This window comes from Hipposideros armiger, unplaced genomic scaffold, assembly GCF_001890085.2.
Source record: "Hipposideros armiger isolate ML-2016 unplaced genomic scaffold, ASM189008v1 scaffold_89, whole genome shotgun sequence".
Lineage (NCBI taxonomy): Eukaryota > Metazoa > Chordata > Mammalia > Chiroptera > Hipposideridae > Hipposideros > Hipposideros armiger.
The window spans coordinates 1,442,765-1,467,287 of record NW_017731439.1 but is presented as its reverse complement, the minus strand read 5'-3'; the positions used below and the strand labels follow the sequence as shown (position 1 = coordinate 1,467,287).

Below are 24,523 nucleotides of genomic sequence, written 5' to 3'. Positions count from 1 at the left end.
ATCTCCATGATTGTCGGTTAGAACTGAACCCTTTCTATTCTGGAGATGAAATGTCTTTTAGAAAACAAACAAACAAAAAGTGTGTGTGTGTGGCGGGGGGGGGGAGGCGGGGCGGTGCTCACAGCCCACTGAGGTCTTACATATGCTTGCCCGAACACCTAGGTCCTCCATGAATCCAGGAAAGACCTGAAGAACGTGGGCAAAGAACTCTGAGAAGTTTCTCCCCACTTGGGGGAGCCACAGTCTGTTTTTCTCAGGGTCTCTAAACTTCCTGTTAACTGGAGGCTGGTGGTGGGAAAATGGCACAGTGAGAGGCGGGCGGCCAGGAGAAAGAAGGCTGAAGAGCAATGTGGTAGGGAGGCCAGCAGTGAAGGGCACCTGGACAACACTTGACAGGGGAGACGGCGTAGGGTCAGAGCAGGGACTGATGTTCTTGAAAGGACTGGAAGATTGTCCATCTCCGGGCAGGGAACACCCAGGAGAAAATCTGGGCTGGAGTGGCATATCTCACCTCACCCCTTATCCTCTGGGACAAATCACCCTGACCTTAAAAGATGAAATGCCTGGACAAGAATGCCACCTGTGCAGTGTTGCCATCCCTCAGCATGAGAGAAGTACAAGGTGCGCACAGCCCCTGCTCCTCGGCTGACAAGAGCCCGCTTGAAAACTGATGGATGAAGGACAGCTGGTGCTGCTTGTGCCCGTTATAGAGTGTGCCATGCTGGTGCCCCGCTTCAGGGCAAGGTCTCCATTCAGCAGGACAGAGTCCTTGGCCTTGGGAGACACACTCTCTAGCCCTGGACAGGGTTTAAAGGTGGGTGTGAGGCCTCTGACCACTCCCCCGCCCAGCCAGCAGTCACCACTTACCAGAAGGCCAAACAACACGGTAGCAAAGAAGCCCCCGATGAAGCCTTCCCAGGTCTTCTTTGGGGACAGCTGTGGACAGAGAGCAAGTTCTTAGCAAAGGGCGTTTTGATAACTCTGGCTTTGGGAGCAATGCATACTTGTTTAAAAACCTCACTGTTAACCACCTCCCCTTCTACAATACCCCCAATGCTTGGTTGGTTTCCTTGTTCCCTGCCTGATTCACCTCAGTTTCCTTTCTGTTTTAATTGGTCATTCAAATCATGTATTCATATTATAAAACAGTATGCTAATTAAGTGGCAACACTCAAATTCAAATCAAGGCCCCCAAAATGTGTCTATACAGTCTATAGAAATATTTTTTTTATTGGCTCTTTTCTTCTTTTGGGTAGTTGTCAATGTTTTCCTTTGCTTTTCTCTTAAAACTAGTTAAGTACCAGCCTTTCTCCAGGATGACATGAAGACGTACACACCAGCTAGATCTCTGTCTCCCAAGCTGATACACTTGTATTGAAATTGAAAGCACCACCCATCCTTTATGGAGATATCTTATGTTAGGGCTGTCCATTTACCTTGATGAGTGGGGTCCGACCAAAGAAGAATCCAAACATATAGGCCATGATGTCATTACAGATCACACAAGAAATGGGGACAATGAACCTAGGAAATAACCCAAAGGATCAACTCTACCAAGATGATAATACCTCAAAAGTCCATACCATTCATAAATTCCAGTACCAAAATAATCTATGAAGTACTCTTTACCCACTAAGAAATAAACTTTAAAAAAAGAAATACCAAATAAGCTATACCTATCACCTGGCACATAGCAGCCATTTAAACGTTGACTGAATGACTACTGAATAAATAAAGGTGGCAGACTATAAAATGTCACTTATTCTTTTTTCACTATAAAGTAATCTATGTACATGATAATAAAAATGTAAACTGTAAAGGAAAGAAAAAAATTAAAGTTTCCTACTCCTATCCCCTATTCCCCAAAATAGCCATTTTTAATCATTTCTGATTTTTCTTTTAGTAGTTGCTTCCATAATTCTAAGTAATATATTTTATGTCTATTTCATAACTTACCTTTTTTTTTTTTTTTTAAACTGTCTATTACTAGCTCTAGTGAGCCCTTCCTTTCCTTAGGATTACCCTGAGGGCAAAACCACCATCTATATACACAGCTAGATTTCTTCTCTGCCTCCCCCTGCTGGTCAGGTCATCCCCACCATGAAAAAGGGGGCAGTTTCCATACTTGTACCATCACCTGCCTCTCCTAACTCTCCAGTCTCTTGACAATCACTTTTTTTTTAATTTCCTCTATTATAGTTTAACACACTATACATAAATCTCGATTTCCTGGCCTATCAACTATAAGCAAAATTTTCTGACTTCCTGTTTGTTAAGGGAGGGATTTAGAGCCTCCGTATCCTCCCCCCCCACCTACCCCCACTCCCCACACACAACAACAGCACATACTTTCTGCTCCACAACTATAATTTTAAGTCTTGTAGGTTGAGTCTGAAAACCAGTAACCAGAGATTTTAATATTACACGCTGTAGAAGCAAGTGGCATATCTGGCCCTAAAGATGAGGACTTAGCATGTGCTACTGTTAAGAAACTCCTAACAAAAATTCAGAAAGAAGGGAAGAAACTCTATGCCCCCCACTGCATTGTAATTGCAATGCCTAAGCCTAACATTTATAAGCACTTTACATGTACTTACTAATTTATTCCTCAGTAAGTGGGCAGTACTGTACCCTCATTCTGAAATTTGGAAACAGAGGTGCCATCTGGGGTCTTATCCACAATACTTTAATATCTCTCTTAAATACACTAGGATACACCTTAATCTCTTTGCTAAGAACATCCAACTGCCGATTTCAATCAATGCTGATAAATTTCCTATTGAAACCACTGCATTTCTGGAATAAAACCTACTAAGTAACAGTACAGTCATGCACCGCTTAACTACAGGGATACATTCTGAGAAATGCATTGTGAGGCAATTGCATCCTGTGTGAACATCATAGACGGCACTTACACAAACCTATATGGTGTAGTCTACTACACATCTAGGCTGTATGGTACAGCCTATTGCTCTGTAGGGGAGTAGAAATAGTTTTCCCTCTACCTTCAATTTTTGGCTGAGATATCCCGGTAATAAAAAAACAGATTAACAGGTGAAAACTAAACAAAAGTTTAATAACATATATACCAGGAAAACTGAGTAACTGGCCAAAAAGACTAAAGCTACCACTTAAATATCATGTTCAGCTGAAGACAAAAGCAGTTTGGGGTAGAGGGAGTCAGTTAGGGAGGCTGTCAGGACAAGCAAAGTAAATAAGGGTTTAAGATTGTTATGCAGATTTAAGTCCATTCTGTTCTGCATTGATAAAGAGTTTGTAGAGATAAGGTCATCCCCCTCTTTCCAGGTATAGCAAGGAAACACCCTTACAAATGTAAATATCTTTTACAAAGGGTAACTTCTAATTGGTTTTCAGAGCTTCTCCGGAGTCTGTTGCTTCTTAAAATTAATCAGGCTAAAATAATCCTCATGCCAAAAAGAGATATTTGGGGGTGACAAATTCTGTTCCCTTACAGCTCCTAGGCTACAAACTTGTACAGCATGCTACTGTACTGAATGCTGTGGGCAATTGTAACACAGTGCTAAGTAGCTGTGTAACGCATCATGCTACCTCTTCACCAGGCAATAGGAATTTTTCAGTTCCATTGTGACCACCATAGTCTATGTGGCCCATCATTGACCAAAACACTAAGCGGTACATGACTGTATACATTCTTATGACAGGCTGCCAGATTCCATTTGCTAACAGCTCATTTAAAATGGTTTATCTATAATCATAAAAGAAATTAGTTTATCATTCTTGTTTCTCCTTCCCTGTGCTTATCAGCTTTAGTAAGGGTTAGATAAAACTCAGCTGTTATCATTGGTCCTTTTTCCTGGTGTGGATTCTTGTGCAATTTTCAAAATTGTTCTGTAATTATTGATCTACTCAAGATTTGTTCTTCATGACTTTTATTGGTTTACATTTTGCCAGGAAGTCATGAAAATGTCCTCTAGAATTTCAAACTTGTGGTCATACAGTTGCATTGTCTTTGACTCTTTTAAATATCCCTATACCAATTAGTCTAGAACTGTGGATCTCAAAGTGTAGGTCATGACTAGAAGCATCAGCATGTACTGGGAATGTACTAGAAATTCAAACTCTCAGGCCAGAGCTGAGATCCATTTAAAGCAGAAACTCAGGGGTGGGGACCGGCAATCCGTGTTGAACCAGCTCAGCAAGGGATTCTGATGTGGCTCAAGTGAGAACCATTGGCTTAAAGGTAAGGCACTTTTACATGAGAAACACTCACAAAATAAAAGGGAAAACCCCATCATCACTTACCAGATCATTCCTTCAAACAGGTTGTGGATAATGAGATGCGACTGGGTTACAACAATCAGTAAAGTTACATGGGTCCAGCCAAACTGCAAATGAAGACAAAGAATCAGCTTTACCTATCAGTTTACCTTGAAAGGAACTTCAAATAACAGTAAATACCAAAATAGAAAATTGTTGAGGAATGGGTAGGAAAGCTATCTGCTTCTGCACTTGTCTTACTAGAAGTGAAAAGGTACATAACAGGCCTCTAGAAGAAACTGTCCCCCAGCTACAGTCCCCATCAAGAGTCAGGATAACGCGGCCTGGAGTCCTGTGCTCTGCAAACCTGGGAACTTCTCATTTTCTTGGTATTTGTTGAGTGCTTGGGGCACTCAGATAGGGGATGTGTTCAAGTGGAGGGAATGATATAGCAGGTAGGGTACCTGTGGACAATGCCTGAAGCTTCACCTTGAGCCTTACCTGGAGCCCACCTTCAGGTCCTAGTGGAGAGATTACCTAGGATAACAGTGATTGGGTCTAGGTGGATGTCTAAGAATTGCCAAAGATAAACGGGCCCTCTTCCTTCATGCCCTGGGTTCTAGATACATACAGAACAGACTGCACTTCGGAGTTGTTTTGTTTTGTTTTGTTTTTATTTTATTGGGGAACAGCGCATTTTTCCAGAACCCATTAGCTCCAAGTCAAGTAGTTGTTTCAATCTAGTTGTGGAGGGTGTATTTCAGTGGCCCATGTGGGGATTGAACTGGCAACCTTGGTGTTATGAGCCTGCGTTCTGACCACCTGAGCTAACTGGCTGCCCCCAGAGTTTTCATTTATCTCAGAAAGGATAAGAGGCCTGCTGAGTTTCTGCAGAATTTCATTTAAGCCAAGAATTCCCTCTCTCCCTCTCCCTCTCTCTTTCTCACTCTCTCGCTCTCTTGCTCTCTCTCTCTCTCTCTCTTTCACACACACACACACACACACACACACACACACACACACACACACACACACACACACTTCCCTTACCATGTAGAACTGCAGGCGATAATGCTTCTTGACCAGACTCAGTACAAACATGCAGAATCCTGGTTTCAGGAGGGAGGAGAAATGGCAAAATGAATCACATTCTGCATTTATCTTTGTCCTAGTCATTTCCTTTATCTGTGCTACATGGTCCTTTGGCTAATTTCCTGGTAGCAGTTGACCAGTGCAGAGTCCCAAAGCCAGGGAGGGGGGTGGAGGGGGGGAAACTAGTTTTTCAGACAGCAGGCAGAAGGAAAAAAATGACTCCCTCAAGACAATCAAAGGAAGGCACTATCTTTAAATCTTGCAGGCTACACTCAATTTAGGCCACTGTTCACCAGATAAGAATGTTTGGCTCTAGAGCAGACGCCAGCAAACAAGTCAGGCCAGCTGCCTATTTTTATAAATAAAATTTTACTGGAATACAGCTATGCCCAATTGTTTACATTTTGTCTGTAGTTGCTTTTGTGCTACAACGGCAGAACTGGGGAGTTGCAACAGGGATCCTGGGTCTCCAAAGCCTAAAATATTTATTATCTGGACCTTTAAGAAAAAGTTTACTGACCCTTGTCCCAAGCGGTCTGGTGGAGGGGAGATCTACCAGGTATGGGCTCAAGGCCACCCTTAACCTGCCTCTCACACTGACCCATATTGTGGCAAAAACTATCTGCAGCCCTGCCCCCTTCTCCAGGAAGGAAGAGGACTTTTACCTAGAAGTGAGCTGGGTCCCGCAAAAGCAGTCTTGCCCAGAAGACAGCATGATGCTACTCCACACACCACTGAACTGCCCTTGGGGGGCTGCTTTCAGGGGCTGGGGCATGCCCTCTGACTATCCTCAATGTCAGTAGACCCCTTGGCAGTGGATTATGTATGTTAATAGCCAGGTGTCATTCACAGAGCTGATCAAAAACAGGTCAAACAGATTTGGGTCAGAACAGATGTCTCATGTGCCTCAAACTAGCTTTGAAGCAACTATGAAAAACACTAGCATGATTAGAGCTAGTGTACAGTCTGAACTGAGTTTAGATTGACATAACACTTTACTGTTTGTCAAGTTTTAATGTACCTGATGTAAGCCTCACAGTAACTCCCCAGTTTTAGCTCTAGATTACAAAAGATTAAGCTCCTAGCCCCTCTGAAGTCACGGTCTTTTTAAACCCAAATCAGTAAACTTCCCACCACACCGCAACATCAGTCTCCTAAGAAGTGTCTCCTAGAGATGGCCGCTTGTTTTTATACGTAAATTCCTGGATGGTTTTGTTTTGGTCACACTGCAGGATCTCTGCCAATGGACGTAGCAGGGCAGGATCGTGCTGTGCTGTCCACCAGCGGAGGCTGGAACGCAAGGACAGGTGGTACAGGCTGCAGTCCCTGCACCCACAAAGTCCCTCAGTCTCACTTCTCTTAGTAAAGACTTGGTACAGATCATGTAAGGCAGAGCCGTCAGCTCTGATCCCCTGCACGGGCAGAGTGAACATCCTCAAAACTTTACATTAACCAAGAAATCCCCCAACTGCTACTCAGCAGACAAGAAGTGGTGAGCCCCCCGATGCACACCTATCAAGTAGAGAGTGAAGGAAATGAATCGGTGGTATTTGCTGAGAATCCGCAAAGGCTCTTCTCTCTGGACCAGAGTGAAGAAGTAATCCGTCACGGTTTCGCCATAGAAGAAGTAATTTACACACAGTAGAAAGTACCTGTAAATAAAGACAGGTCGTTGCAACAGGGAGCACATGGGGCCTGCCCTTTACAGCAAGGCTATCAGAAAACCCCGAGGAGAGGACCAAAATATCAGTCCCCCCAGTCCTGAGACAGACCCCACGGTCCCCTGTTCTCTAGTGACGCTGTACGCGAGAAGTTTATCTAGAAACTTGTGGCAACTTTCACCCACCTTCCATTTATCACAAACTAGGGATTTAGTTTTTGCCCCTTTTGTGGAGTGTCCATACCTAACCTAAGAATGCTCAAACTGTAAGAGAATGCTCCAAAACACACCTCATCCTGCCTCCCTGTCTCATCTCCATGCTCCCACCAGGAACCCTGCATGCCCATCAAGACGGTTCCCTCCGGCTTTGCCACCCGTCTACTTTGCTCCTGTCTTTTCCCTGCCTAGAGCATCCTCTTCACTCATCTTTCTTCACTCATTGTTCAGATACCATTTTCTTCATAAAACCTTGCCCAACCTGTTAGCTGCCTCCCTGGCCTTTACTTTGATAGCACATCAGCCAGTCCGCTTTCTTCTGAGGAAGATTCCAGATTCCTGACAACTACTAAAGAGTTCTCAAAGGCCAACCACACAGTCTGGCCTATGAAATACTAGGGTCTCAAATGTGCTATGCAAGTGCGTGGCCATCACTCCCTTCCCACCTACTGTCACTGTACTATCCACCACAAAACACTTTATCACCCAAATCTGCTATGGGTCTCTCTGGGGCTGGAGAGCTTACCAGCTGAGGGTCCTGAACCAGGGCAGGTCATAGGAGTGGTAGACATTGTAGCCAATAGTGATAATCTCGTGGAAACACTTTATCTGAACACACATCACCTGCAGGACACAAAGGAATTAGAACAATTGCTAACTCCCCAATTGTTACAATCTTTGAAAACAGAAACAAACAGGTCATGGGCCTTCAAGAAAAACCACTGTATTTAAGAAAAATGTCAGTCCTACAGTGACTAGGCGGCCCTCCTCTTTTCTCGCTCACACCATCCCACAGGGAATGGAGCCTTTTATGTCACATGAAGTATTATAGATCCAATTTCTCACAATAAATACATGCTCCTAAAGTTTCCATCAACTTTTTTATTCTAGAACCTCTCAAGACTCGATCAATTTCTTTCCCTTTTCACTTTAAATAGAAATACCTTGGATTGAGAGTAACTTGGTTTGTGAGTGTTCCGCAAAACGAGCAAACATTTCTAATACATTTTAACGTGGTAAACGAGCGATGTCTTGCAATACGAGTAGTTTGTTTATGGAACGAGTTATGCTCGTAAACCAAGGTATTACTGTGCTTGAAAAGCCCCAACTACTGTGCTCAGCAGTCAGCTATTAGTCTCCATGACACTGAGAAGACTAAGAGAGAAGCACTCTGGGTTGAGGTTTCTTAAGGAAAGGCCTAAGCCTATGAGTGAGGCCCCAGGACAAGAAACAAAACCAAGACTCAAAGTCACAGCTGGGGTCACAGTATAATCAAACAGTTGAAATAATCAAATCACATTTTAAAATGAAGAGGGATCTTTAACAACACATCAATGGCCCAGGCCAACAATCCCTCCAGTTGGCTGCTGACAGGTGAGAAGTCACAGATGTTCAGATGTTCTATGAAAGACATGTTCTGAGGAGCCTGGACCCCCAAATGATTCCCAGAACCAACCCAACACCTAGTACTTCAGAGGACTGACCCTGCAGGAAAAACTGAAGGCAGAAAACAGCACACAAATGGCACTTACAATTATCATTAAAACCATTGGTCCCAGGTAAATGATGACGAAGAAAAACGCAATCATAGCCAAAGTCAGGATGCCTCTCACCCACCAGTTCTTCCATCTAAGTAAGAGAGGCGGGAAGGAGAAAACGTGTTAAAAGCCCAGACAGAACTGAAGCACAAACCCAAGTGGGGTGGCTCTTCCTTGGAGGAGAGGGCCTGAGGTCAGTCCTTTCCAGAAGCGCCGCCTTCACCCTGACAGGTGCACTAGGCACATACTGGCAGAAGCAAGGTCACTAGAGCCGGCGTCAGCAAACTTTTGAGACGGAAGAGCTGCCAGGGATTGGCAAACTGCGGCTCGCGAGCCACATGCAGCTCTTTGGGTACGTACATGTGGCTCTGAAATAAAACTGAAAATGAAAATAAAACTATCATAGTTTCATTTATAAATTTTCTTTTAAGGTTTTATTGGGGAATTAGGGGGAGGGGAACAGACAAGTTGCTGTCGTTCTGGTCTTCAGTCTAGTTGTGGAGGACGTTGCTTCACTGGCCCAAGTTGGCACCATCATTGCACTCTTCCCGGGCGAGGCATATCAGTCGCCGGCTTCTGGATGGCTGCTCACAGCGGCTGCTGGCCGCTCACGCTGGCTGCCGGCTACACACGGTAGCTTATGGCAGCTCACTGCAGCAGGGTACTGCAGACTATGCAGTCGCTGGCAACCCACAGCAGCCCAGCTCCAGGTTGAGCTGTTGTTCAGCATCTTAGCTGTGGAGGGCAGTGTCACTGGCCCTCATGTGTGGGATCTGAACCGGGACCCTCTGGCATCCCAAGCCAGTTCTTAACCAACCCGCCACTTGGCCAGCCCTTATAAAATTTTTAAAGGCTATTATGCACATAATGGTGATTATGTAAAAATATATTTATGGCTCTCAAATAAATTTTTTTTTTAAATATTTTATTGGGGCATTGGGGGAGGGGAACAGCACTGGGGAATCGGAGGAGGGGAACAGACAAGTTGCTGTCCTTTGGTTCTTCAGTCTAGTTGTGGAGGACGTCGCTTTATTGGCCCATGTTGGTAATATCATTGCGCTCTTCCCGGGTGAGGCAGTCGCTCGCCGGCCACTGGATGGCCGCTCACAGCAGCTCACAGCAGTTCACGCTGGCTGCCAGCTACTCACGGTAGCTTACGGCAGCCCACTGCAGCAGGGGCTGCAGCTTACACTGTCGCCGGCGACTCACGGCAGCCCAGCTCCAGGTTGAGCTGTTGTTCACCATCTTAGCTGTAGAGGGCACAGTATCATTGGCCCTCATGTGGGATCCGAACCAGGGCCCCTGCTGCTCAGAGCTGGTGTCTCAAGCCAACTCTGAACCAACGCGCCACTCGGCCAGTCCTCGAATAATTTTTAAATTGTTGTGAAGGACAGGATTGGCTCTTGCATAGGTAGGCAAACTTTTGAGATGAAACATACCCAAAGAACTGCATGTGGCTCGCGAGCTGTAGTTTGCCGACCCCTGCACTAGAGCCATGGCCTCAGCCATGCCAAACTCAGCGGGTGCTCCAAGGCCTACAGAAAAATACACCCAGCTTGTATCTTAACAAAGGAATCAGGCAAAATCCCCAATGGAAATGTAGTGCCCTCTACTTCTGTATCTGCTTGGATGGCTTCTATGGCTGTCTCTATCTGAAGAAAAAACTATGAACATTTTCTTGGCAGTGGAATTGTACATTGCTCTGCCTCTGCATCGTTATGGTGATAATATTACACAATGATAATGAAAGCTATCACAAATACGCACCTGACCCTTTTATAAGGGTTTTACGTATACTCATTCATCCCTCAACACTAGTTACTAGCTTTTACAGATGAGGGCATGGATGGACAGGTCATACAGCTGTGAAGTGGCTAAGCTGGGATTTGCATCTTGGGAGTCTGGCGCCAGAATCCAGGCCCTTAACCACTGCACAGTACAACCTTTCAAAGGGGCACGTGTGTGGGAGCCACACACAGGAACGCTTTTAGAAAATGTTTTGGGGTCTTATGGTTTGTGTTTTTCATCTACCCACATAGCTGGTGTGGAGGGACCAGAGTCTCAAGGGACCAGAATTTGAACCCTGGATTCACCCAAGTAGAGATGTTTCTCGATTCTTCCGGGATAATTTTTAAATGTCCACAGTGGATGTGTGTGAGTGAGGGGAAACTAAATTTTGAACTGGGTCTTCCAGGGCACTCGGACACAGAGCAAGGCCCCGCACAAGCACCTGCATCAGTAAGCCAGGTTACCTTGAAGACAAGTTGGAAAGGGCCCTGTTGAGGACCTCTGGGGTATCATCCGCAGAGGTTACAAGGGGAGCAGCTTCCGCTCGGCTCTCACTGTCCGATGCAGTCTCTCCATCTACCTTTATATCTGGCTCTGACTCCTACATGGCAGAAAAAACAGAAGAGGAAAAGGTCAAAAATGTTCAGTAGGATACTGAGAAGTACACACCTGTCACAGGAGACCTGTAGGAAAAGACCGGAACAGGGCCTGAGGACCTGGCACAGGCAGGGGACATAACAGATGGGACTCTGCGCTCCCGATATGGTTCGGACATGTGCCAAAATGGTTCGCTCTCTACTGCAGGAGAGGCAGGCACCTGCCTGGAGGGAGGATTAGTGGGAGCCACAATCTGCTCAAGCCCCTGCCTTACGGGAGCCGGGGGAGGGGACAGTCCACAGGAGGGAGAAAGTCCCTCTTTTGTATCCACAGAATGCAAAAAGGGACTGTAGCTGGACTTCATCCCTGCCTCATTCCTGATCCTACTACTCAGAGCTTTTGTTTCTTAGTGGAATTTAGGATAATGGCTGTGAGAAGAGGTGGAAGAGAAATGAAATCACTTAGAATTAGACAGTAACAATACTACTTAGTATTTGTATAGCCCTTTGTTACTGGGAAATGACATTAAACCTCGGCTCTTCTTGAAGGAAAGAAGTCAGTCAGGAGACAGAATTTTGTGCAGAATAAAACAGCCAGAAATTTATCAGTGAAAGGGAGTACACTCTGAAACACAGTGTGGGCTGACCCAAGGGAGGGAAGCAGCTTCGCCTTACATGTATGAAGGCTTTTAGGTCTGAGTAGGAGTGCCTCCCCCTCTCCCTTCTCTTATCTCTTTCTCCCCCTGAGGTGCCTGTCTTCCCTTCTCTGGCACAAAACAATGCATTTCTTTGATTTAGAGGCATGTCTAAACACATCCTTTAGGGTGAACCTGGAATCCTGTTGGGCTAGTAAGGTATTGATGGTCCTGACAAACAGGATGTGCCCCCCCCCCCTTCTCTGACTTTTAACATCATATCTCTTTGATTTAGAGGTATGTATAAGTCTGGAGTCCTGCTGGGCAGCTGCCAGGGGTCTTGACCCAAGTAGTAGCTGCAGCAAGGGGCTTTCTAACTGCAGCTAAACTTCTACTCATTTGTCTTTTTACCTACGTTATCACAGTTTTTTAGAGCATTTCTCATACCTGTGAACCTCAGAGCAGTCCTGGGAGGAAGGGAAGGAACAGAGGAAGATCCCTCTTTTCAGATGAGGGGCTCTGAGAAGCTCAATGGCTGGCCCCAAATCTCCTATGAACCTAGGTCTTCTTTTATTTAAGTATCTTGGAATCCATTTCATTTCTCGGTAAGAAATTCAAAATGAAGTAAACTAGAAATGGCAAAAGGATATTTCACCACATCTTCAAAGATTTTTTTAGATACATGTGCAAACGCAGAAACAGTTACATATTTTAAGCTGAATTAGCAATTTGAATTTCCCTTATATGAAATTGAGCACCATTTCACGTTTATTGGCTATTTGGATATCTTTTGTGAAGTGTATGTCAAGTCATTGCCAGTTTTCTACTGAGTTTTCTGCCCTCTTTTTCATTGATTTGTAGGCTTTTTTTTTACACATTCCAGATTCTCCCTCTGGGCACTGGCCACAATGGGGACTTAGAGGGAGATTTTTGTAATTGTCTGTGGATCCCTAAAGATGGGAACAAAGACATCCTGTCCTCTTGACCTCCCAAAGCCTGGCACACAGCAAGATACTTACTAGTGGATGGAAGAGTGGCAGGAGGGAGCCAGGAGTTAATTCCAAGTATGGTAAAGAGACATCAAGCCCCTGCCCTTGTGAAAACAGCTATTTCTAAATTAAATTACAACAGTAATAACACCACAAAACAGAAGGCCTAAGTAGTATGACTGCTGATACAAAAGAGACAGCTAGCTGGCTTCAGTGAAGACTATAGGATCTGAGGGAAAGAGCTATAGCCTCTGTGATGGAGTCGCGCTCCTTACTCTGCCACAGCTGAGCCAGGGGGCTCTAGACAAGTCACGCAAGTGCCTCTGGACTTCAGTGTCCTCACCTTATAAAAGGGGCCCAGAAAGGGTCTTCCTTACCATGGAGGGTCACTGAAGAGATACAACCAATACAATCAAACTCCCACCCAAGGCTGTGTCCCATTCTACCACCCCGAAAAGTCCTGAAACACAGCAACGCCTCCAGAAGTATCCCTCTCCAGTTAGGCTGAATGAAGACTGAGGCATTCAGAGCAGCTTTCAGTCTTCGTGTTATTAACATTAATAACACGCCCACACCCCATGTGCAACCATCTGTAATAGGAGGTAAGGTTGCTGCTGCGTGATTATCTAGATCTGACCCCAAAACCAAGGGGCTTCAACATGCGAGGACCTGGGCCCGCGGAGGCCTCCCTCCCAGCGGATGCTCTCGGGAGCATCTTGAAGCCACAGGGACTGAGCTTGAACACAGCAGGCGAGGGCACGTGCCTGTGTGCATGCGCGCACAAACACACACACACAGAGAAGCCCCGGCACAAGGTTATTTTTAACTTATCCATCCTGTTGTCAAGGAGACTCACAAAGGCTGTTGGTTCCCTAGGCGAGGAAGGGCAGGAAGGAGCCAGGCGAAGTCCCTGCATGGGAGGGGCCGGGAGCTCGGGCTCTGCACTGAGTCAGTCCCCTGGACCTTCCAGGCCCTTTTTGTGCACATTAGCCCAGCACAGCTTCCTGCAATATTGCCATTCGGAAGTCCTCTCCTTCCTCGCTAGGATGGGTGAAGTGCAGAGGGGTCTCCAGAGGCAGAAAGTAGCAGGAGATAGAGAACTGCTACAAAGACACTGAGACTACTGTTATTTCCAAGAGGTCAAGGGGCCTGGGATGAACAACTAGGAAATTAAGTACATGCCCTGAAGGCGCAAGCCTGAAGGAGATTAACTTCCTAGGTTTTATCTGCCTGAAAGCAAGCAACTCTAGGGTCCTGGGCCTCACCCCAGCGCCCTTATCCTTATCCGGGGGCTCCCTCTGAGTAGCAGACCAACACCTACACAGACAACCATTCTCCCACTGGCGGAAACGCAAATCCCTGTGCAAGGGAAGAAAGGGCACAGCCCAGGAAGTCATGGATGGGGAGGGGGCAAGTCAGACTGCTCTCTAGGCTCCGGACCCCCGCCCCCAACCACCAGCACTACCAAGGGTCACAGGACAGCAGGCCAAGGAAACAAACTTAAGAGAACCCTGAGGCCTACAGGGTTCTGGCCCCTCCGACCTCATCGGCATAGGCCTTCCTTGCACGTGCAGCTTCCAGAGTGGGCCTGGGAGGCTCCAGGGAACTGCAGCCCAAGTCTCTGCCCAGAAAAAACTGTCACATGCTGGACCTGAGCATGTTCACTGGTTCATTCCGCCAGGGGAAGACGAGACAGGCAGGTGGACAGGAAGACTGTCCGCAGGAGGAGGCAGCAGCCAGCCAGGGAGAGCAGGGCCCACTCTCATGCTCATTACACCCAGCACAGGCCTCCATTCTCTGGTCTTCCTGGTGGAGAAAGGATCCCGCATCTCAGATGGCTGTTGGGATGATCAAATGCAACATCAATGAAAGTCTATGGAAAGTGTAAAGGGACTGAAGAGCAACAACACCCCACAGGACAAGGGCACAAGAGGCTTAAACACCGACCCCAGGCAACCCGGGCGCCCTGCTGACGGAGGGTGGAGTGAGGAAGGGCTGACAGCCATCGTGCCTTGCTGGGGCCCATGTGCTAACCAATTATATGAGCACCAAAGCTGCCTGCCTTGCTTCCTCTTTCGCACCTTCCACTCATCCAACTGGCAGCCCCAACTCAAAAATGACCCACTTCCCAAAGCTACTGTAGAGGTGGAGGCCTGAAGCACAGAGGCAGCAGCACACACTAGGGCTGTCTGAAGAGGGATACGTGCAGCGCAACCCACTCAAGTGTAGAAAGAAACGTTAGAACTTATTTCTATGTATCTCGTTTGTATTTTCTTTCCTGTGTGTGCTTTACAATGGACCTATCAGTGCATGTGTATAACTTAGTAAATGTGTGCAATCTTGGGCACATGGTAGAAACATCACGTACATGTCCGACACGGTGGTGTGTCAGTGGCCATAGGTGCCTTGCTTCCCACTGCACTGAGCAGTATCTGGAACACAGCAGGTACCCACAGATTTGTTGAACCACTGAGATCATTAATCCTACTTGACCTACCATGGACCAAAGTGTCCGGACTGAAAGTATGACAGAAGCCACTCTGATTTCCAGCTCGCATGCCAGGACCCACGCACCAGCCTCCATGGTGGCCAGTGCCCACTCCCACCCCCCTCACTGCTGTGGAGTGGGGCTGAGGACCCAGCTCAGTAACTCTGGGACCAGCACAGGACAGCAGGGAGAGGCTGCCTTGCTGCATCAAGTTGTCTCAGCCCAGCTCCCAGGCATCCCCTCCCTTCTTCCCTCCTTCTCAACCCAAGGGCCCAGACCAGAGGCTAAGTGGAGTAGACCCTGTCCCTCAGAGTCTGTCTCAATCATCACCCATCCTCCTCCATGCCCTTAGCCATTTCCCAAGGGGGTTGTGGTGCTGGTGTAAACAGGAAGCAAAAGTGGTGCTTTAAGTGGAAGGAAAAAAGCTTTCTCTGAGGCCTCCTTCCTTTTGGTTCATCAGACCCTTTAGAGAAAAGGCAGGACTGAGGGTGATGGACACATGGCATCATCTGGGTACCAAGGGCTCAGGAGAAACTCATGCTCCAAAAGCTTCCCCCACCAGCCTTCCAGGCCCCCTCACTCCACCCCAGCTGGCCAGAAGCCAACACCAGCACCGGCCTGGGGCTCAGAACAGCGCAGAGGCCTTCCTTCAACAGGGGCAAGAGAAGGCAGCCAGGGAGGGCCAGAGGCAACAGGGAGCAGGAAGGAAGGTTCCTGGTCATCGAGGCCTGGCTTTTCCTGGCCTGGGGAGGGGCCTGGCTGAGTCCCGAAAAGCATCTGGAGAAGGCATTTTCACTGTTATTCTCGAGGTGGAAGCCCCCCCTCTTCCCTTCCCTCTCAGTTCTCAGGCTTGCCTGAAGGCCTGCCGTGGGCTTACAAAAGTTTGCTGGGCAACATCCCTTTCAGGCTCCCTTTCAGTCACCAGTTGGTGTCAGGGGCCCACACTCCAACCTCAGTATTTCTCAAGACAGTGATACCCACAAGTGGCGATGGTCAGAGCTTAACCAAAAAAAGTGTGGCTGTGGCCAGGCTGGACAGGAGCCCTGGGCATTGTGTCAACTGGCTGCAGGCAGATGGGCCTCACCCCACTCCATTCCCCATTTCTTTACCAGTTGCCAACTCAGTATTATACCTTGCTAAGGAAAATATATTAATATTCTGCTCATGTTTGCCTAAAAGGAGCTAAAAAGTAGGGAAAGAAAATTAAGTGGTACCACCCACCAGGCTTTTTCTTCTTTTTCATTTTCAAGGCAATTTCATTAAAAGGTAGTACAGTAAGTCCTCATTTAATGTCGTCAATAGGTTCTTGAAACTGCCATGAAATGACATATAACGAAACCAATTTTACCATAGGCTAATTGATATAGTTAGCTTACAGCATCTCAGTATTGTCATGATGAAACCATGTTGAACAAAACGATGCTATTCGAGGACTGGCTGTACTCAGTGCCCTGGATGGATATGCTTCCAACAACTCTGTCCTTTGCACCGGCACGGCATTTAAATTTGTTAGTCTCATTTACTGAGTGACTGTAACTTATACAAACTGTTTTTTTTGTTTTTTTGTTTGTTTTTAAAGATTTTATTGGGAAATTGGGGGGAGGGGAACAGACAAGTTGCTGTCCTTTTGTTCTTCAGTCTATTGGAGGATGTCGCTTCACTGGCCCATGTTGGTATTATCATTGCGCTCTTCCTGGGTGAGGCAGTCACGCACCGGCCACTGGACGGCTACTCATGGCAGCTCACAAAAGTTCATGCCAGCTGCCTGCCGGCCAGCTCCACTAAAGCCCCATTCAGCCTACACCGTCGCCGGCGACTCACAGCAGCCCAGCCCCAGGTTGAGCTGTTGTTCACCATCTTAGCTGTAGAGGGCGCAGTGTCACTGGCCCTTATGTGGGATCTGAACCTGGGCCCTGCTGCTCAGAGCTGGCATCCCAAGCCAAAGCTTAACCAACACGCCATTCCACTCCACTCTGCCGGGCAGGCCCTTTGTTTTGTTTTGTTTTTTTGCATTGCTTTAAATGCAAATTACAAACCTTGTCCTGGAGGAAAGTCATCAGGCGGAGCTTAACCTTTCTGCTAAATATCTGCTTGCGTCTTAAGCCCTATGGCAGCGGCCAGGGCAATTCACTCCTACTTACAGACATGTCCCGGGGAGAGAAATGACCAGAGACCAGTTTATCCTTAGCAAGAGTGTCAGGGACCTATGTGTCCCTCTTGTTGAAAAAGCCAAGTAGGTATAGGTCTGTGTGTGTGTGTGTGTGTGTGTGTGTGTGTGTGTGTGTGAAGTTAGGAAGAGCAAAGAAAATATTTCTAGCTTTTTCTAATGCTAGCTCCATTTGACAATTTCAATTGTCAGGACAAAGGATCGAATAGCAGGAGCCCTATTGTGAACGTTTAAAATCATCCCCAATGTGGCCATACACTGTCCTCTAAAAGCCTCGTATCAATAATGTGATCTACAGAAAATGCGTTTGGCTACACCAGGTGGACTGCTGCACTTAAAGTACCTCCACAGGTGACTGCACTCGGCATCCAAAAGCTCCAGAGACAGGACAGGAAAATGTGTGGGGCAGAGATTTGGCTTTTTAAAGCCTAACTCTGGCTATGAACCATTTCACTTCCAGACAATAAGGCACTTTCCATAATCTAAGTTAGTTTTCAAACTCATTAAATGTAAGGACTGCCTTATTCATCTTTGTTTACCTTGAATCCTTGCCTTGAATCTGGTAAAAGCTTGGAACGTTCTATTAAACTCACAGAATTTTAATGAAATTCATCAACTTGATCTACAAGGCCTAGAATAATGAGTGCCAGAGTTAGAGTGGGGAAGACAACCCCAGAGCTACAGTTATACAAGTGCAACTAATGACTAAAAGGCTGTGATTTCAGCCCTTCCCAAAGGTAAAAATGATGGAGGGGAGGGGAGCCCCCAGAGGGCACCCATAAAACCCAGGGTGGTAATGAGCTGTATTTCCAGACAGCAACTAATGTGTTGCCAGGAATAACGACAAAGGAGGCAAAGTGAAACCTTTTAGAGCCCTAAATGGTTCAATCCTGCCCTACAAAATGTATAGGTCTGTGCACAGTGCCACTCTTTTCCCTTGAATAATGGGAAATGCTCCAAGCAGAGTCAGAACACCTCTGTCCTCTGAGCTGACTGGACTGCATATGGGAAGGCCCCTTCCAACGCTACATCAAGATGCTGCATTCATGTTAAGAAACACCTGTGTTCTTCCTAACATCTCTATCATCTGAAATTATTAAGAGTTTGTCCATCTTGCCCACTAGAACAGAAACTCCACGTGGAAGGGACTTTTGTTTTTCACTGCCATGTCCCCATGGCCTACAACACTGCCTGGCATATAGGAGGTCCTCAATAAATGTTTCTTCACAAAGGGAAGAAGGAAGACAAGATGACAGGTTAAGGAATAACTAAGGAATTCTCCACTTCAGACCCTGTAGGTTAAAATAGCAGGTATAAGGGCGGCCGGTTAGCTCAGTTGGTTAGAGCACAGTGCTCACAACACCAAGGTTGCTGGTTCATCCCACATGGGCCACTGAGCTGCACCCTCCACAACTAGACTGAAACAACTACTTGACTTGGAGCTGATGGGTCCTGGAAAAAACACACAGTTCCCCAATTAAAAAATATATATATATAGGCATAACTATCACTCACTAGCCAGCCACTTTGCAAAAAATATCCTCATCTTACCATGTTTGCACAGATTTGTAGGTTCCATAAGTGGAAGGAATGTGAAAGTCTTAAGAAAGCCATAAGGATGAGCCATCAAACATGCAGAATAGAGGTGGGTAATAGAACAAAAAGAAAATCTCCAACATCTCAGGAGCTGCTGACTGTTCCCCCACCTCCCTCCCTGCCCCAGCATTCTTGCAAAAAGGAAATATAGGCACACCTCAGAGACAGAGCGGGTTTGGTTCCAGACCACCCCAATAAAACAAGTATCACAATAAAACAAGGTGTGCTCGTACACTGCCTCCTGCAGCTTTGGCTTCTAGCAGCTGAGTTCCCTGCCAAGGTGGTTTTTGCTCCAAGCAAAAACGGCCAGATGCACCAGCCAAAAAAGAATTTACTCACCATCCTAGTAACAAATGCAACAGTAACGGCTACTCAATCTTCACACTGTGAACAGGCTGGCCATGTCTCTACCCAACTCCATCTCAGAGAAGGGTTGAGGTCAATGAACAAAAGAAACTATAACACCTCAGTTATCTGGTATTAGAAAAAAATCTGATAATTCATAGTAAAATTTCTACAAAACCAAAACTCAGCTGCTTCATCAATAAAAAATAGCCTTCTTTTAAATGTTTGGGGTAGCAAATCTTCTACCCAAAGGTTATTGTGCAGCTGTGCAACAAGGACACTTGAACGGGACATTGTCCCACATTTCCTTTGTTAAAAAACACAATTCAGATCAGTACATTTTAAAGACCTTATTGGCTTTATGCAATGATTCATGAATCAGGCAGCATCTAATCTAGTAGATAGAAAGAAGCCCCGATGAGCTATACAAAACGAATTCGTAGGTAGAAGAGAGGGGAGCAAGGAAGTTATACCAGGCAAAAAAAATCAAGCTTGTTATTGCAAGGTCACTCTCCTTTGGGATGGCGGGGTCTATTGGGCAAATTACCTAATTAGTGCTGATCAAGTGATTCCTGACTGATTTAAGATTTTGTTTCTGGGAGAGCACAAATTCAAAGTCAAGTCTCAGTTTGGTGATGTGGGGCTTAGCATAAGTGATGCATTAGGTGTCTATTGTCTTGTTTTTAACATCTTGAATCTCCATTGCTTTTCTGCCTGTGCAGGTCTTAGGAGCTAATGACTAAGAAGGCTGTCTGCCCAAATTATATAGACTCTGTGCTTCAGTGCTCAGGTTTGAATCTTAAGAGTTTATCCTCCCTTACTATCAAGCCACTGGCATACCTGCCTGGAGCACGTTTCCAATCAGCCTCTCTCCCAGAGAACTCTGCCAAGGGAGAACTCAGCAGGCCAAGGCTCTTAGAACTAGGCCTCAGCTAAGAATGGACAGAGCCAGAACAGTTCACAAGCTCACAGTCTGAGAGGATCCTCAGGCCCAGTGCTCAGTCAGGGACTTCTGGGCAGAGACTATGGAACCTCAGCCCCAGTGGTTCCCAGAGCATTTACTCTGAGAGTCCTGGCTGGGAGCAATGACCTCACAACCAGAAAGGGTTGAGGAGAGTAAGACAGCTCAACACTTATGCCCTGCAGGTGGGTATTCTGGAGCCTGAAGGAGACATGAGGTGGGACGAAATCTACCCATAGGCTTCTACAGGTAGGGAAGAAAATGCAAGTCAGCCCAGCACTGTGATGCACAGCAAGGGCGGGGAGCTGTGCACACCCAGTCCAGGCCATCTGTCATGCCTGCATGCTATCTATGCCACTGCAGTTTAATGGGGTGTGTGTATACACGTGTGCGTGTGCGCACAGAGGATGAATGCCATGAAAGACTCCAAACCACACAACCTCCAGAGCAATGAGCAAATGTACGCAACTCATGTTCACAAAACACAAATGAAAAACATTCTCAGTACTTAAGAATGGTATTATTGAAATTCGCTAAAACTACATTAATAATGAGTATCAATCCTATAAACACAAGGAAGATGGAGTGAAAAAACTAGACAAAAAACCAAAAAGGTTGCAACTGACTTCCCAAAGAACAAGTCACTCTTTATCTCAGAGAGAAGAGTGTCTCAAAAGCATGGGGAAAGGGGAAACCAGTACTAGCTGTGTGATCGTTGAATAAACCATGTCACCTCTGAACCTAGGCTGTTTCATCTATAAAACAGAAACAATTCCCATCTCAAGGGTATTGGAGAGATAACATAAGGCTGTTTTTTGACCTGTGGGTTGAGACCTACTAGGTCTTGAAATCAATTCAGTGAATCACAACTAGCAAAAAATAAAATAAAATATGGTGCCAGAAGTCAGGCTAGGGGCTACCTCTGAGAGAAGGAAGTGATTAGAAGAGATCACAGGGGAGCCTTCCCAGGTACTGGTCATGTTTTGTCTGATCTGGGGGCAGGCTGCAGAGATGTGCTTACTTTATGAAACATCATCTCACTGTATAATTATGATATGGACACATTTCTGTAAGTACGTTACACTTCGATAAAAGTTTACATAATAGGTAGAATAAGAATCAAAACAGAAAACTTGTGAATGTATCACAGATAGTAAAAGTACTGCTTCATGAAACTTTTGTTTCAAAGTGATTTATACACACAACCTTGTATTGGGACACAGTGTAAAAGGTATTTATTCCTGTGCATCAAGGGCCTGAGGCAATGCAGAGGAATACATTGTAAGCTAAGTCACCATACAAATGTTGGAGGTGGGGCAGGAATAAAAAGGAAACATGGCATTACTGACCATTTACAGAGAAAAACTAGAACATAAAAACATAGCACCTGGGCCAGCCGAGTGGCTCAGTTGGTTAAGAGTTGGCTTAAGAACACGAGCTCTGAGCAACAGAACCACTGGTTCAATTCCCACATGGGCTAGTGATGCTGAGCCCAAGCTGAGCTGTCACTGAGCTGCCAACAGGTGACAGGATGGCTCAGCTGGTGTAACAACAAGACTGCCTGTTCGATGGTGGGTTACACCCACCCGCAACTAAGACTGAACTCGGCACCTTGAGCTGAGCTGCTGCCCGGATGGCTTAGTGAATAGAATGTGTGCTCTTAACAACAAGGCTGCTGGTTCGACTCCCACATGGGATGGTGGCTACGCCCACCCACAACTAAGATTGTAAAACAGAACCTTCAGCTTAGAGGCCACGAGCTACCGTCAGGAAGCCAGATGGTGACTGGCGCCCTCCACAACGAAGACTGAAGAACAACAACTTGGCTGGTCCCCTTCCCCAATTCCCCAACACTGTTACCCTCCCCAAATACAACAATAAAATCTTTGAAAAAAAAAAACAAAAAAACCCACAAAAAATCATAGCGCCTGTGTGGTACAAAGGCATTCAAAATGATGTGCTTCTCCCATTATTTTATTTACATTTGAGACCCACACCTAGGTTTCCTCATCTTTCTTTTTTTCTTTCCATTACCCTCAGGAAGAGGAAGAAAATCAACCAATAAAGCAAAACTTCTGCCTGAAAACTAATTCTTACTCCACTTCAAAGACACTAATGATGAAACTAATTTCCAAACTAGTGATGAAACACAGGAACACTAAGACAAACAGGAAATGCTATCTTTGAACAAAAAACCACAGCACACGAGCAATTAGAAAGCTACCACAGTCTGTGCTGCCCGCCACAAAAAATGTTCCCCCTCCAAGTTATCAAACAACAGGTGGGATTTCGAGACGAGAGATTAAGTGAGCTGCAGCTCAGTGGCCTCGTCACTGCCCTACTCCCAGGGTTCGTTTTCAGCACAGGGAACATGTGAAACAAAAACGCGCTAAAATCAAGGTCACCATCGATGTATACTTTAAAGGGCATTTAGTGAGTTTTATATTTTTAGTAAGTTTTAATTTTGAATTCAGTAAATGTAATTTATTTAGGACATCTCAGGAAGTTTTAATTTTGAATACAATTTAAATTTTACTTCTCTACTAACCTACATAGGAATAGTAATTTTTATAGTTAACATTTAAATTTTTATGAATTTAAGTTTTTTGTTTTTAATTCAAGTTTTTACTTGACATTCCGTAGTGTGTCCAAAATGTGTACATCTGATTCACTTAGTTTTATTGTCTTTTTAGTTTCATACAGTCTAAACACTTTTAAACAAAAAAAGCACATCATATATTAATGTAGCATGGTACTTCAATACGAAAAAATAAATACTGACATGCCAATGTTTTCTTTTTGTTCCTCAACTCTAGTCACTAAGCTCAACAAATTCCCCCTGAAACCAGAGGCCAGGTGCTCCTCCACCCGTTGCTAATCTTCAGAGATACCTTAGCGCCACTCAATCTCCTGACAACTTCACACACTAAGAACAGCCAAGACTGACAGAGAACGGGAGGTATGGCCAAGTCGGCAGGAGAGCTGTGCCTTTGAGATCTGCCTACTGTGTCTCCCTGGGACAGTCAGTTTTACCACCTGGCCAGTAACCCCCATGATGGATTAACAACCTTTACTGAATTACATAGAAGCTACAGAAATCCAAGACAAGGAGCCTGACTCCAAAGACTGCACCTGTTGAGGAGAGAGCAAGAAACAGTACCTAACCAGGATTTGGACAGTGGATTTCCACAGAAGCCTGGAGAAGGGAGGGAGATGCAGAGCGGGTGGCAGGGTGCAGGAGTTGAGAGGGTTCCACAGAGGAGCTGGGGCTGAGCTGGGCCTCACAGGCCTCACACCACTGAAGCCTGCAGGGCCTGAGCCAAGATGCCCCTTGCTTCCAGCTTGCAGGCCCCAAGGAACTCAGAGGCCACTGTCGCCACCGCCTCCTCTCTCCAAAATGGGTGCAGCGCCCTGCTGGATAACCCCGAGATGCTCAGAGGTCCTCCTGTGCTAAGGGCTCTTTGGCCAAACCACAGAAGAAATATGACTGGGATACCAGGAGGCCAGGAAGGCGGAATGGCTACGCTAGAGCATGGAACACAGCATCAGCCCACCTGAGTTCAAATTCTAACTGGAATTTCAGGCCCTTTCACTCATCCCTATAAACAGGAGCCAATACTTCTGATAATCCAGCAAGCAAGTGGCCAGCTGGTCACTGCATGGTCAGGCCTTGTAATAACATCACAGCCCTGCTGAGCAGCCCCCTGCTCCAAGTCCCCTCTAGGCTATCACTGCGACGTGTCTGTGAAAAATGGATAATCATTCCAAAAAATCCTTAAGAACAATACCATAGTTAAGACCTCTCAACTTCATTAATCATTAAAAAAAAAAACAAAAAACCTCTTAAAACTCAGTAAGAAAAATGTGAACATGCCAAATACAAATAACCTGTATACTTATTTAACCTCACTAATAATCAATGACATAAAAAATAAAATGACCATGAGAAGCCATTTTTCTCACATCAGATTGAATGAGTCGATGTAAAGAATACTGACTGTGGACTGGGCTTGGAAAACACTAGTACACTTGTATAGTACTCACAGAAACGTAAATTAGTACCACCTTTCTGAAAGACCATTTGGAAATACGTATTACGAGCCTTTAAATGGTTCACATCTCCTTAGTCATTCCATGTTGAGAAAATACTCGAAGTAAATATCTAGAGAAATACATAATTTATATGAGGATGCTCATTACAGCATTATTTATA

General features: G+C 45.7%; 1 protein-coding gene across 1 annotated transcript in view; it reads right to left on the bottom strand.

Annotated features, from left to right (window-relative positions):
- The window catches only part of CDS2 (CDP-diacylglycerol synthase 2), a 50,300-nt gene that overhangs the window by 9,896 nt on the left and 15,881 nt on the right, over window positions 1–24,523 (bottom strand). The window contains exons 2-9 of the mRNA XM_019644619.1: window positions 10,998–11,134; window positions 8,740–8,836; window positions 7,734–7,831; window positions 6,844–6,983; window positions 5,290–5,348; window positions 4,285–4,367; window positions 1,437–1,524; window positions 868–936 (exon numbers count right to left, since the gene is read on the bottom strand). Coding sequence (XP_019500164.1) covers window positions 868–936; window positions 1,437–1,524; window positions 4,285–4,367; window positions 5,290–5,348; window positions 6,844–6,983; window positions 7,734–7,831; window positions 8,740–8,836; window positions 10,998–11,134 — 771 coding nt within the window. The remainder of the gene's footprint in view (window positions 1–867; window positions 937–1,436; window positions 1,525–4,284; window positions 4,368–5,289; window positions 5,349–6,843; window positions 6,984–7,733; window positions 7,832–8,739; window positions 8,837–10,997; window positions 11,135–24,523) is intronic.